The 13,770-nt window shown below is 37.6% G+C and overlaps 1 protein-coding gene across 1 annotated transcript; it reads right to left on the reverse strand.

Moving 5' to 3' along the window:
• Nucleotides 1-10,020: 10,020 nt before the first annotated feature.
• Nucleotides 10,021-13,478, reverse strand: LOC103511357. The gene is made up of 2 exons (XM_008476079.3): nt 13,383-13,478; nt 10,021-10,567 (listed from the first exon to the last, which is right to left on the reverse strand). The coding sequence occupies exons 1-2, from the start codon at nt 13,446-13,448 to the stop codon at nt 10,328-10,330; spliced, it is 306 nt and encodes a 101-aa protein (XP_008474301.1). The 5' UTR covers nt 13,449-13,478; the 3' UTR covers nt 10,021-10,327.
• Between the last annotated feature and the right edge of the window lie 292 nt (nt 13,479-13,770).

A 13,770-nucleotide genomic window follows, 5' to 3' on the forward strand; every position in this document is an offset into this window, starting at 1 on the left:
ACTATTAAAATTTTAGAATGACGAGTGAAAACAAAACTTTTTTTTGTAAACATTTCACTGTTGTGAACCTAGCCATTTTCGTAGAGCGTATTTTTCCCCATTATATTTTCGTGATGAGTAAAGCGTATTTTTTTAGATGACTTTTTTTAGTGATCAGTGGATTTGGGCAAATCGGTTGTTGGTTCTGTCCGGCCGAGTTGGGCCGGGCCCAAGCGAAATTTCGAAGTTCCGAATTTAGGGGTTGGTCTACGTAGAACCAGTACTTCTTATGTACCGTGATTTCGGCATTTTCGGCGTTGAATCCAACTAAAAGTTAACCCGGCCTAGTTTTGATGATCTCAATGTGGGTTGTTCAACAATTTTACCGGTATGTAAGTACTGCTGACATTTTGTTTTGAACCGCAGGTCTAGGTAACCATTTTCTTCCAGTCTGTCGACAGACTACCCGCCTCGTCACATTCACTTCACGTTTCTTAACACTTCTTCAACAATAGGTACCTGCTACAGTGCTATCGCCGCGCTGCTGACTTCCAATAAAAAAAAAGTATAACTTTGACATTATGGCCATAATTCCGGAATCCCGGATACCTAATACCTACTGACTGTTGTAAGTATCTCGGTACCTACCTAACTTATTTGCAATACCTACGAAAGTAGATAGGGAGGTAGTAGGTAGGTACGTATTTTTTTTTTTTTTTTGTCGACGGACCCGGGATCATGGCAAGCGTTACCACTGGCCTAACCTAACAGTACCCAGTACCCGATACCTATATCTCGAGTTCTAATCTTTATGGCCATTCCGATGCTGTTGGTAATAAAATTTAAAATGGAAATAGGTAGGTAGGTATAGATAGGTTATAAGTGGACTGACCACAAGAACGAGAGAGAGAGAGAGAGAGAGAGAGAGAGGGAGAGAGAGAGAAAGAGATTATAAAGGGATAAGGGTTATTAGGTTCGTCCTATATGTAGAGTCGACTAGGTACTTGAAATATGATAGGTATGGGTACAGTTCATATTCGTACTGCCCTTATTTTGTATAGATATTTTATCTATAGAATATACGTTTCTATCTATATCAGAGGAAAATGAATTTTCTCTTCTACCTAATTCCCTAGCTAACATTTTATCGAAAGAAAATGATAAGAATAGAACTCGAGGGTTTGAAACTACCTATGTACCGTTATTTCGGCATTTTCGGCGTTGAATCCAACTAAAAGTTAACCCGGCCTAGTTTTGATGATCTCAATGGGTTGTTCAACATTTTTACCGGTATGTAAGTACTGCTGACATTTTGTTTTGAACCGCAGGTCTATGTAACCATTTTCTTCCAGAGTCTGTCGACAGACTACCCGCCTCGTCACATTCACTTCACGTTTCTTAACACTTCTTCAACAATAGGTACCTGCTACAGTGCTATCGCCGCGCTGCTGACAGAAAGTATAACTTTGATATTATGGAATCCCGGATACCTACCTACTGACTGTTGTAAGTATCTCGGTACCTACCTACTTATTTGCAATACCTACGAAAGTAGATAGGGGGGTGGTAGGTAGGTACCTACTTTTTTTTTGTCGATGGTGGGTGTCGAAGAGAGGATGCTGTTAGTAATAAAATTTAAAATGGAAATAGGTAGGTAGTAGGTATAGATAGGTAGGTATCTAGGTACATTATGTATAATGGGGATTGGGGACTGACCACAAGAAGAGAGAAAGAGAGTAGAGAGAGACACAGACAGACAGAGGGAGAGAGAGAGAGTTAGAGAGACACAGACAGAGGGAGGGAGAGAGAAAGCGAGAAAGAGAGTAGAGAGAGACACAGACAGAGAGAGAGAGAGAGTTAGAGAGACACAGACAGAGGGAGGGAGAGAGAAAGAGAGTAGAGAGAGACACAGACAGACAGAGGGAGAGAGAGAGAGAGTTAGAGAGACACAGACAGAGGGAGGGAGAGAGAAAGCGAGAAAGAGAGAGAGAGAAAGAGATTGTAAAGGGATAAGGGTCATTAGGTTCGTACCTATATGTAGAGTCGACTAGGTACTTGAAATATGATAGGTATGGGTACAGTTCATATTCGTACTACCCTTATTTTGTATAGATATTTTATCTATCTATAGAATATACGTTTCTATCTATATCCGAGGAAAATGAATTTTCTCTTCTACCTAATTCCCTAGCTAACATTTTATCGAAAGAAAATGATAAGAATAGAACTCGAGGGTTTGAAATATGAGATATAAAGAAGAGAGCTTGCTCCAGGAGAGTGGGGGAGAAGCTTATAGGGAGAATAATACCCACTTTCAAGCTACGAAAAAAGCTCTTCTTCCCCTAGAGTCTAAACTTGTGCTTGGACAAACCTCATTGTACTATGAACTTTTGTATACCTACATATTATAGTTATGTAAGTATGTACCAGAGCTATACCTGTTATATTCAGCAACCTCCGTGGTCGAGTGGGTATCATACTAGCCTTGCACACCGGATGCCCTGGGTTTGATTTCCGGCAAAGTCGAATTTTGTGTGGTTCTCTGAGTATTCCGCTGTAAGAGTAAGGACTCCGAAACGACCTTTTAGAAACCAAAATGCATCATTTTACGACCCTACAGGACCTGCCGCCAGTCTATAGTTAGCTTGGAGGGTAAGCCGCCCGCCTTGTAAGCGCTAGGTCGCGGGTTAGATTCCCGCCCGGGTCGAACATTATCTCAAACTGATGAGGTTCGTGTTCGGAACGGTTGGCTTTCTCCTGTCCTGTCCAACCTTCGATTTCGGAACGATAAGACCTCTGTTGATACATTTCCGTTTGAGACATTTTTTTTTTTTAGATCCAACGCTGGGATCCCTACTCTCAGTGGTCTGAAAGATTGAAAGGTACAACAGTGAAAACAACACGATATAAAAATGCAGTACCTACCTATACTTTTATGTTTATGATCTTTCGAAGCTGTTTTCCCTGCACATATGAAAGAAGAAAGAAAAATGTATATTAAGGAAGAGAGCTTTCCTTTTGAGAATATAGGTATTTGCATAAGTAGGTATTATAATGTACCAAAGAACACATGATGTGTACATAATATGGGTTATATTTACTTTACGTCTTTGTTATTATGAGTTTTTTGAATTTTCGAAACCACCACAAATGATACCTGCTACCTGGTAGCTGGTAGGTACATAGGTAGGTATTAAAATGCCCTTGTGGTTAGGAATCTCGTACCTAATATGGTTAGGTAGGTATGTAAGAACATAATATACCCATTTCAAAACATACTATACCTACCGCCTACCTTCTCATTTTATCTGCTTTACTCCCTACTCCCTTCTTCCTTGTCTCTTCTTTCCCTCGTCTAGTCTCTTTCCATTTTCTTTTTCTAACTTTATCATGATTTCTTATCACATTCTTTCTTTTTTACTACCTTGGAATTTCCTCTCGTCCGTTCCCCTCTCTCTTCCTCTCTTATTTTCTACCTACATAGTTGTATAAAATAATCACTTTCTCTCTCTCTCTCTTTCCTTTTTTTTACATCGTCTTCCTCATGCTCTTTTCTTCGACTTTTTATGTCTTTTTCTCACCACGGTGCTACGATATTAATTATTTATATGAGAGAGAGAGAGAGAGAGAGAGAGAGAGAGAGAGAGAGAGAGAGAGAGAGAGAGAGAGAGAGAGAGAGAGGGAGAGAGAGAGAGAGGGAGGGAGAGAGAGAGAGGGAGAGGGCCCCCTAACCCTCTTAAATATTACTTACGTCACTGGTTAAATTGTATTTATATGTTTGTTTTTTAAGCGTGGAAAACAAAATGTTCAACTTTTTTTTCTCCAAGTTTTAGCGCATGGGAAGTGTCTGTATCACGTAGCTATTGATTTGAGTAAATATTTTCCCTCCTCGCTCCCTCTATTCCCTCCCAATGGGGGGAGAAAGCACGACTTGCAGTTATAATTCGAATTAGTTTGGGTTCAGTTTGTCCGTTAGTCAAGTCAGTAGAGGACGTGAAAAATTCGGTCCCTTCAGTAACTTTACTCATTTACGGCTTATATAGACACTATCTTATTGAGTACCTTAGGTACTTGGTCGTTTAAAAAAATTGCAATTAAAATTGAACGTATTTTTGAACAAGAGAAGGCGAAAAATTCGTATCTGTGAGGGAAAAATTCGTGTTAAATTTTAGTTATTTTGAGACTTTTTGAGCGATGTTTTTAAAATTTTAACGCCCGCAGGGGAAAAGTCGGTTATTTTTACGCGTTTCGAAAGTCAGATTCAAATACCTTCCTGTTTTCTGCGTTCGACTTTCTCGACAGAAATGAGCTTGATGTAAAATTCTATCTAAACAGGTAAGATAATTATAACGTAGAATTTGTAGATACCTACGTAATTAGTTGCCTAATTGTTTACTATTTTAGTCAGATCATTATTAACTTTTGGAATTTCAATGCATGTTGACGCGCTTTGGGGGGAAAACCCAAAATTTGACACCATCGGTAGATAATAAATGCTTTATCATGCTTAATATGTACTTTTATACATTTAGACATACCTATCTATAAGTAAGTATTGGACGTACATATCTACTATGATAAAATATCGAAATTATCGAAAACAGTCCATTTCGGCTGACCTACATAATTTCCTATTTGCATGGGATTTTCCTGCATGTGTGGGCGAATGAATTGCATGGTACATAGATAACATATCTGAAATAAGAGATGAATTTGAATAGGTATACTATGCATATGTTGTGTACATGAACTACCTGCTCTTTTTCATTAGCTTGTTGAATTACAAAGTCATGTCATGAAATGAATATCAAAAGAGGCAGATTTTGATTAGGCAGGTTAGGCTATGGGGGTAAAGGGGATTTTTAGTCCGTCCTTCCTTTATTATTACGATAGTAATAAAAAGGTATAAGGGGACGGACTATTGTATTCGCTTCGGTGTCGTCATTTTGTACTTGGTCCAAATAGGTACCAAATCAACAAATTGCTGTCCCCACGCATTTAATGATTTTCCCCCGTATTCTCTTACATCCCTCTAGGGAGAGAGAATAATGGAAGCGTCGACACTGGTTTTCGGTACCGCACCGGGAGGAAATTACCATTTTAATTAGGGAAGATTCAAAAATTCATCTTCATTGTCGATGAGGGGAAGCTACTTAAAATTCCCACCTATAGCTTTTTCATCCTAAGATATCACGTGCTGCTGGTCTTTGGGTGTGCACTAGTCTCGTAAGGTTTAAAAAAAAAAGTCGAGGGATGTCTTCAATAAAAGTTCGATTTGGCCTTTTCAGTTGGTTAAAAGAGTTGCTACCTCTCGTATGCAAAAAGGCTTTTCTTTTAATCCAGCTGGGTTAAAACCGCAGTAAAGAGATTAATCTGTGTAACTCGGATTGCTGGCCCTTTTAGGAAAGATCAACGTAGGTACCTACAAAAATATAAAATAGCATACATACATATGCACATATTTTGTATATTTTGCTATGTATAGAACTCATTACAGCTAATACCAATTAGAGAGAAATACGAGTAGAGAAGGAGAGGAGAGAGAGAGAGAAACGAAAATTACCGACAATATTATCGTCATAAGGGCGAATGACTTGTAATTAGAAATTAACTACCTACAACACAGACAGAGCACTGTATTTAGGTTTCATTCAGCCTTAATTTTCTTTCTCCTTTACCTTCCTCTCTCTCTCTCCCTCTCTCTCTGTTTCCTCTTCGTCTTTTTTCCGTTTTTACCTCTTTTACATTGGAGGTATTGGAACATAACCCAATAATTAATAACCCAAGGTCACTAGGGTACAATTTTATACCGGTCTAGAGTAGAATATAACTTATATATCCTGCGCTGCCCGAATAGGACTGAAAAGTCCCTTTACTCCAGCAGGCTAAACGAGGTCTCGTATGTTGGGTGGTAGGTTGGTAAGAGGGAGGGTATGTATGTGCAGGTACATCTACTTTGTATAGAAAACATTGGAGTACCACCAATAAGTGTAGGACTGTTGGTACCGTAGGTTGGTAATAGGTAATATTATGTTTTTCGCATACGTTTCCCCCCCCCCCCCCCTCTTTTTTTTGAAGCACGACTTGCAGTTATAATTCGAATTAGTTTGGTTTGGGTTCAGTTTGTCCGTTAGTCAAGTCAGTAGAGGACGTCAAAAATTCGGTCCCTTCAGTAACTTTACTCATTTACGGCTCAGATAGACACTATCTTTTTGAGTACCTTAGGTACCTACTTGGTCGTTTAAAAAATTGCAATTAAAATTGAAAGTATTTTTGAACATTACAAGGCGAAAAATTCGTATCTGTGAGGGAAAAATTCGTGTTAAATTTTAGCTATTTTGAGACTTTTTGAGCGATGTTTTTAAAATTTTAACGCCCGCAGGGGAAAAGTCGGTTATTTTTACGCGTTTCGAAAGTCAGATTCAAATACCTTCCTGTTTTCTGCGTTCGACTTTCTCGACAGAAATGAGCTTGATGTAAAATTCTATCTAAACAGGTAAGATAATTATAACGTAGAATTTGTAGATACCTACGTAATTAGTTGCCTAATTGTTTACTATTTTAGTCAGATCATTATTAACTTTTGGAATTTCAATGCATGTTGACGCGCTTTGGGGGGAAAACCCAAAATTTGACACCATCGGTAGATAATAAATGCTTTATCATGCTTAATATGTACTTTTATACATTTAGACATACCTATCTATAAGTAAGTATTGGACGTACATATCTACTATGATAAAATATCGAAATTATCGAAAACAGTCCATTTCGGCTGACCTACATAATTTCCTATTTGCATGGGATTTTCCTGCATGTGTGGGCGAATGAATTGCATGGTACATAGATAACATATCTGAAATAAGAGATGAATTTGAATAGGTATACTATGCATATGTTGTGTACATGAACTACCTGCTCTTTTTCATTAGCTTGTTGAATTACAAAGTCATGTCATGAAATGAATATCAAAAGAGGCAGATTTTGATTAGGCAGGTTAGGCTATGGGGGTAAAGGGGATTTTTAGTCCGTCCTTCCTTTATTATTACGATAGTAATAAAAAGGTATAAGGGGACGGACTATTGTATTCGCTTCGGTGTCGTCATTTTGTACTTGGTCCAAATAGGTACCAAATCAACAAATTGCTGTCCCCACGCATTTAATGATTTTCCCCCGTATTCTCTTACATCCCTCTAGGGAGAGAGAATAATGGAAGCGTCGACACTGGTTTTCGGTACCGCACCGGGAGGAAATTACCATTTTAATTAGGGAAGATTCAAAAATTCATCTTCATTGTCGATGAGGGGAAGCTACTTAAAATTCCCACCTATAGCTTTTTCATCCTAAGATATCACGTGCTGCTGGTCTTTGGGTGTGCACTAGTCTCGTAAGGTTTAAAAAAAAAAGTCGAGGGATGTCTTCAATAAAAGTTCGATTTGGCCTTTTCAGTTGGTTAAAAGAGTTGCTACCTCTCGTATGCAAAAAGGCTTTTCTTTTAATCCAGCTGGGTTAAAACCGCAGTAAAGAGATTAATCTGTGTAACTCGGATTGCTGGCCCTTTTAGGAAAGATCAACGTAGGTACCTACAAAAATATAAAATAGCATACATACATATGCACATATTTTGTATATTTTGCTATGTATAGAACTCATTACAGCTAATACCAATTAGAGAGAAATACGAGTAGAGAAGGAGAGGAGAGAGAGAGAGAAACGAAAATTACCGACAATATTATCGTCATAAGGGCGAATGACTTGTAATTAGAAATTAACTACCTACAACACAGACAGAGCACTGTATTTAGGTTTCATTCAGCCTTAATTTTCTTTCTCCTTTACCTTCCTCTCTCTCTCTCCCTCTCTCTCTGTTTCCTCTTCGTCTTTTTTCCGTTTTTACCTCTTTTACATTGGAGGTATTGGAACATAACCCAATAATTAATAACCCAAGGTCACTAGGGTACAATTTTATACCGGTCTAGAGTAGAATATAACTTATATATCCTGCGCTGCCCGAATAGGACTGAAAAGTCCCTTTACCCCAGCAGGCTAAACGAGGTCTCGTATGTTGGGTGGTAGGTTGGTAAGAGGGAGGGTAGGATAATATGGTAGGTAATGTATGTATGTGCAGGTACATCTACTTTGTATAGAAAACATTGGAGTACCACCAATAAGTGTAGGACTATAGGTACCGTAGGTAGGTAATAGGTATTATGTTTTTCGCATACGTTTTTTTTTCCGATGTTTTTTTAATACCCGCTTACGCACAAGTAGGTATTCAGGTACCTACTTTTTCAAAAATTCTGAGTAAATTTCAGTTAATGACGTTGTTTTACGTCATAAACTCGAGGAGAAAATGCTAGAGAGAGAAAGGTGGAGGACAAAAGCTAGGAAGGTAACAGACGTCAAAAGTGAGAAAACACGGGGTGGAAATTAAGGACAGAAGAGCAACTTGAGCGAATAGGTCCTTGGAATTTAAAAAGTTTTAGCTGTTAAATTAAGAACGAAGCATAAAAAATAAAGGCTCCTACACACGAACACGATGAGGAGTGGATTTGGTTCCTGTACATTGTGCCCAGTCCAAAATTCTAAATGGATTCGAGTTAATCCGGGTACTCAGATAGAATCCGGATAGAAACAGGATTCTAAGTGGGTAGAAAGTGTAGAAACCTGATTCTAAGTGCCCTAAGTAGGTAGAAAACCGGATTCTAAGCTGAGATTTTTCGAGGAGAGTAGAAACCGGATAGAATTGGGTATGGTGAATCCTAAGATAGGTACTGCAATCGCGTTTCACACTTGGACGGGGAATTCGCTAATCCATGCCATGGATTCACGTGATAACTTTCGGACATTCCTACAATCCAGCAAAGCCAACAACTGGACTGCGTCTACTACCGATTTCCATAACGATAAGTAGTTTTGAATTGGCTTCAATCGATTTGCATTTTTGGACTTGTCGTGAGTAGGCACCTTGGAAAAAGAACAAATTAGCATACTTTCACAAAATAAGAGAGGGAGAGAGAAAGAAAGAGGAGAGAGAGAAAGAAAGAGGAGAGAGAGAGAAAGAGAGAGAGAGAGAGAGAGAGAGAGAGAGAGAGAGAGAGAGAGGGGAAAAAGAACAAATTAGCATACTTTCAAAAAATGAGAGAGGGAAAGGGGGAAAGAAAGAGAGAGAGAAAGAAAGAGAGAGAGAGAGAGGAAGAGAGAGAAAAGGTAAAACGAGCTTAATTAGATTATGTACAAAAAATTGTACTTGATATCTCTCTATTTAACAGATTAAATACAAAGTTAAATGTACACATAAAAAGTAGATGTGAAAAAACACGTACGTATGAACAAACAGAGAGGTCGTAAAATTTGAATAATCTCGTTTGGAAAACATTTTTGTGGTGCTTTATTTAGTATGACAGTGTCATGGCATTGGCTCAACAGTTTATATTTTATATGTATAGAGATAGTAAAATGTAATAGGTATGCTATTTTTATCTCCCAGTCTAAAAATGTAGGTACCTAGTTAGTTATATATATCACTGGCGTTTATCCCAACCCCGCAGGGACATTTGGGGGACCCTAGGACATGTAATTCCATTACATTACAGACATTAAACAGAGAATACAGATATGTAATATGAGTCAGATCTCAGATTAGACTAAATGGTCAGAGTCAGGACACTTTGCTCTTACGAGGCGAAAAAGTTATGGATGGCATAAGAAATGTCCAAAATTTAGACTCACTTGACAGTTGAAATTATTCTTTACGACCTCTATGTTTTTTTTCTACATCTTTTGAAACAAAACTGTACAAAATAGGAACTTTTGGTGCAAAATTACAAACAAAGGACCCAAGTAGGTATTATTTAACATGTGAGAAAATGTGTAGGTAAATAGAATTTTAAACGTGTTTTACAATTAACTTATGATCAATATTCAGTCTCATCACAGCTGCATCAAGTTGGCGTAAATTCCAGAGCTATAGGTATTATCTCTTCAACAGAAACTTCCATGGCTACCTTCAAATTAAATAATTTCTTCAAATGAAACTGATCCCAAAGGCAGGGTAAACCTAGACTCTTCACAGATGGAGTGTGCCTGAAAGCATGTCATATGTTCCAATCCACTCGACCCCAATATTTCCCGATAAAGAGTTATCAGAATTTTCCTTAATTCTAATAGGTACTCGTATTGCCATTAAGTTATTCCTACGGGAAGTCTCACATGTAGGTGTGATATGATGTAGAACTCCGAAGGGATGGATGATGGAGAATATTTTAAGCAGTATCAGCATAGGCATCAACATGATGGAGAATGCTTCAGACAGCGGCAGTTAAGCGAGCGTAGGCATTTATGTTGGTTACCTTCCACTCAACAGTCCATTATTCAGACGTACGTTTTCCAGTTTCTGGTTGACCAGGTTATCCAAGGTCTCCGGTTCCAAGAACGTGATTATGGTACAAGAACTGTCACTCCTACACATATCGTTCACGTACACGCTCGAATACATTTTGGTGGGGATGACGATTTCCCGGAGCACCTTGTCTTGGGAGTTGAGCTCCTGGATTTTCCTTCGGTTTGAACGCATACAGCTGAAACCCTGTGAACAGTACAAATTGTTTTAGGTTAGAGCCTTTTTTCAATCAAATTTTTCAAGTAGGTACCTACTACATTAAAAAAAAGATCACATTTAAGCCCATAAAAAGTGTCGTGTTGAAAAAGTTTCAGTAGGAAATAGGAACCTAATGGAATGAAGTTAGGCATGAAAGTTCGAATAAAATTCAATTTTTAGTCCGTCCTTCCTTTATTATTACTAATAATAAAAGATATAGGGGACGGACTATTGTATTCGCTTCGGTGTCGTCTGTCGGTCGGTCGGTCTGTCTGTCCCCATATAAGGACTTATCCAAACCTAGTCGACCTATATATCAAATTAAAGGTCTTTTTACCAGGAACACGAAAATGGTGGTGCAAATTTTGTCCAGAAAACCATAAAGCCAAAAAACCAAAAAAACTAGTTTTTGGGGGATTTTTTTCACATTTTCTCACACAAATGAGCTCTGATCTCGAAATTTGTCGCGACGACCTATAAACTCAAAGCGAGAAAGTTTTAGATAACACTTCAGCCGATCATTTAAGACCCTTATCCAAACCTGGTCGACCTATATATCAAATTAAAGGTCTTTTTACCAGGATCACGAAAATGGTGGTGCAAATTTTGTCCAAAAAACCATAAAGCCAAAAATTCAAAAAAACTAGTTTTTGGGGGATTTTTTTCACATTTTCTTACACAAATGAGCTCTGATCTCGAAATTTGTCGCGACGACCTATAAACTCAAAGCGACTTTTAGATAACACTTTAGTCGTTATTTTAAGACCGGTTTTAGCGTCACCTATGTTAAGCTACGCCGAGCAAGGCCAATAAATGGATGGGTGACTTAAACATTATATTGGGAATAAAGGGAGAACGGGCTCTAGTCTTGATTTTAAATCATTACATGAAAGTAAAATCAAAAAATCAAATCGAGAATGATAATAAACTGAATATTAAACAAATTAGGTAGGTACAAAGGTATTCTTTAACCATGATCGAATAAACTACCGGCTAAAAAATTCCCGGAGGGACGGGCCCTGCTTGTTACCTTTTTTCTGCGTAGATATATATCTACCTGACCATTTGAAATACCAGATATAAATCTAAATTTTTCAATGTTATATGGAACATTATGAAAATAAATCCAAACTTCACGGGAAGCAATAAATACTTTGGAATTCCATGCCACGAATCCTCGTAAAAAACGCGAAAACTTTCCAAACGCTAGTACCTACGTGTATTTCATGTTGCATAGTTGCGGATTCCATTATTTATTATCAGGGGTTGTATACTCCAACACGGAATGAAAAAGCTTGTACTCTGCTACTATATTTTGCTATCCTAGATTGTTTTACTGTATTGCCTACTTTATAAAACATTTTTGCCCTTAAGCTATAATCGACAGGCTTTACATTTGTCGCTTTGTCAAATTAACAAAGTAATTGAAAGGAAGGTAACCAATAGGTGCGGTATACGCCAGAGGCATTCTCTACCACCTAACCCTTTGAGCTTCATTATTATGAGCTCAAATTGGCAAATAATTAGGATAAAATTCCACGCCGCGGTTGGGATCGAAGCGGCACCCTCCTGTTTACGAGGCGAGGGTCTTGAGTAGGGGTCACGCCACCGAGAAATTAAACACCAATTCCCACCAGAAAAATCGTCCATTCTCTCCCAAACTCCCTCTAACATTTCCAAGGTAAATCGAGCCTATAAACAAGTACTTATCGGTACTTGGTTTAAATAATTGCCCACTGATGTCGCTTACAAGAAGCAATAAATTTGCTACCAAGACAAGGCAACTCCAAACCGAAAGCACTATGTCTTCATAATGGGTTTTATATCGTCTTAATGTCTCTTTGTGTCTAATTTGTGAGCAAAGTTTTCAACCCAACATCGAGTACTTGAGAACTCGAGTACCTACCTAACGCCTGTATGTACGTCAAAAGCGTGTTCGACAGGGGGAGGGAGGAAAATTCAGACAAAGATGTTAAAACACTTAAAACAAAGGATCTAGAACAAAAGACGAGATATGAAGTAGGTATTGCGGAAGAAAATAGAGTGCGAGTAAAAAGGACAAAGTTTTTTTTTTTTTTGAGAAAGATAGTAGGAAGTAAGAGTAGCTTTTTCATTCGAAATAATATTCACTCTTTGATAAATGAAAACATTTATGAATGTTAGAAAGTAAAGTATACACAGGGAACCTAATATACCTACAAGTTAGGAAAAATTGGAATATGTACATATGTATGTCTGATTGTTCAAAATCAGTGGACAATAAAATCATATGTCTTGATGTTCTCTATTAAAATAAAGGACATAGGTACCTAGCAAAAAATTAACAAAAATTAGTGAAATTCCATTCAAGGTGAAAAAGAATATGAATATCCAATATCTAATGGCGAAAATTCTTGCTATAATTATATCACAAATGCCTCCGTCATGCAATTTTAATCCGAAAATAATACCAACATACTTTCCACGTTTAATACTCTCATTATAATGTTAATGAGGTTTCTAAAATTATAATACTTAATGAGCGAACCCTGATACTCTAAATTAAATAATACGAGTAATTATGAATAGAAAATGCCAGTAGACTGAAATAAATGAAATAATTATGTATGTCTTTTTAATAGAAATAATATTTTCGAGTACGTAGGTATGTAAAATTTACCCATGTTAAGTAGTAGAAGTAACAGTTTGTTGTGTTTGATCCCATCTCGTATAGACACAACAATTACCCACCCCCACAGTATCCCAAGTCCAGAGTAAACTACCACAAGAATAAACCTATATAGGTCAATCAACTCAAGCTTACCCGTTTCACATGTTTCTTCGTCACACAACAAATGGACCGAGCAACTTTCTTCGTAAACGTTTCCATAGTAAACACCACGAACAAGAATGTCACAACGACTACGTTTTTTGTTCGTACTTTATTTTAATGTTGAGCTAGTAATATGTTTGATAGATGGCAAGTGATCAATACACATCAAAACAATGCATACTTATACCTTTCTTCTAATAAAAGATGCTTTTCCGTTTTTCTCGTAAAAAATTATACTTACGTACAACAAGTACATATGTATTCTATCGCAGAAGATGAATTTAGAGTAAAGCAACTTGACTTGATACCCACATATGTAACGAAAATGTCGTTATTTCGTAGTTCTGGTTCAAATTCAAAAATGAGCGGAAGAATGCAA

The sequence above is a fragment of the Diaphorina citri genome, unplaced genomic scaffold (assembly GCF_000475195.1).
Source record: "Diaphorina citri unplaced genomic scaffold, Diaci psyllid genome assembly version 1.1 scaffold706, whole genome shotgun sequence".
NCBI classification, from domain to species: domain Eukaryota; kingdom Metazoa; phylum Arthropoda; class Insecta; order Hemiptera; family Psyllidae; genus Diaphorina; species Diaphorina citri.

Bases quoted from the DNA above. Each gene is read 5' to 3' on its own strand.
- LOC103511357 (XM_008476079.3), bottom strand. From the start codon at position 13,448: ATGGAAACGTTTACGAAGAAAGTTGCTCGGTCCATTTGTTGTGTGACG. The intron at 10,568-13,382 runs GTAAGCTTGAGT...TACTGTTCACAG, and splicing joins CGAAGAAACATGTGAAACGG to GGTTTCAGCTGTATGCGTTC.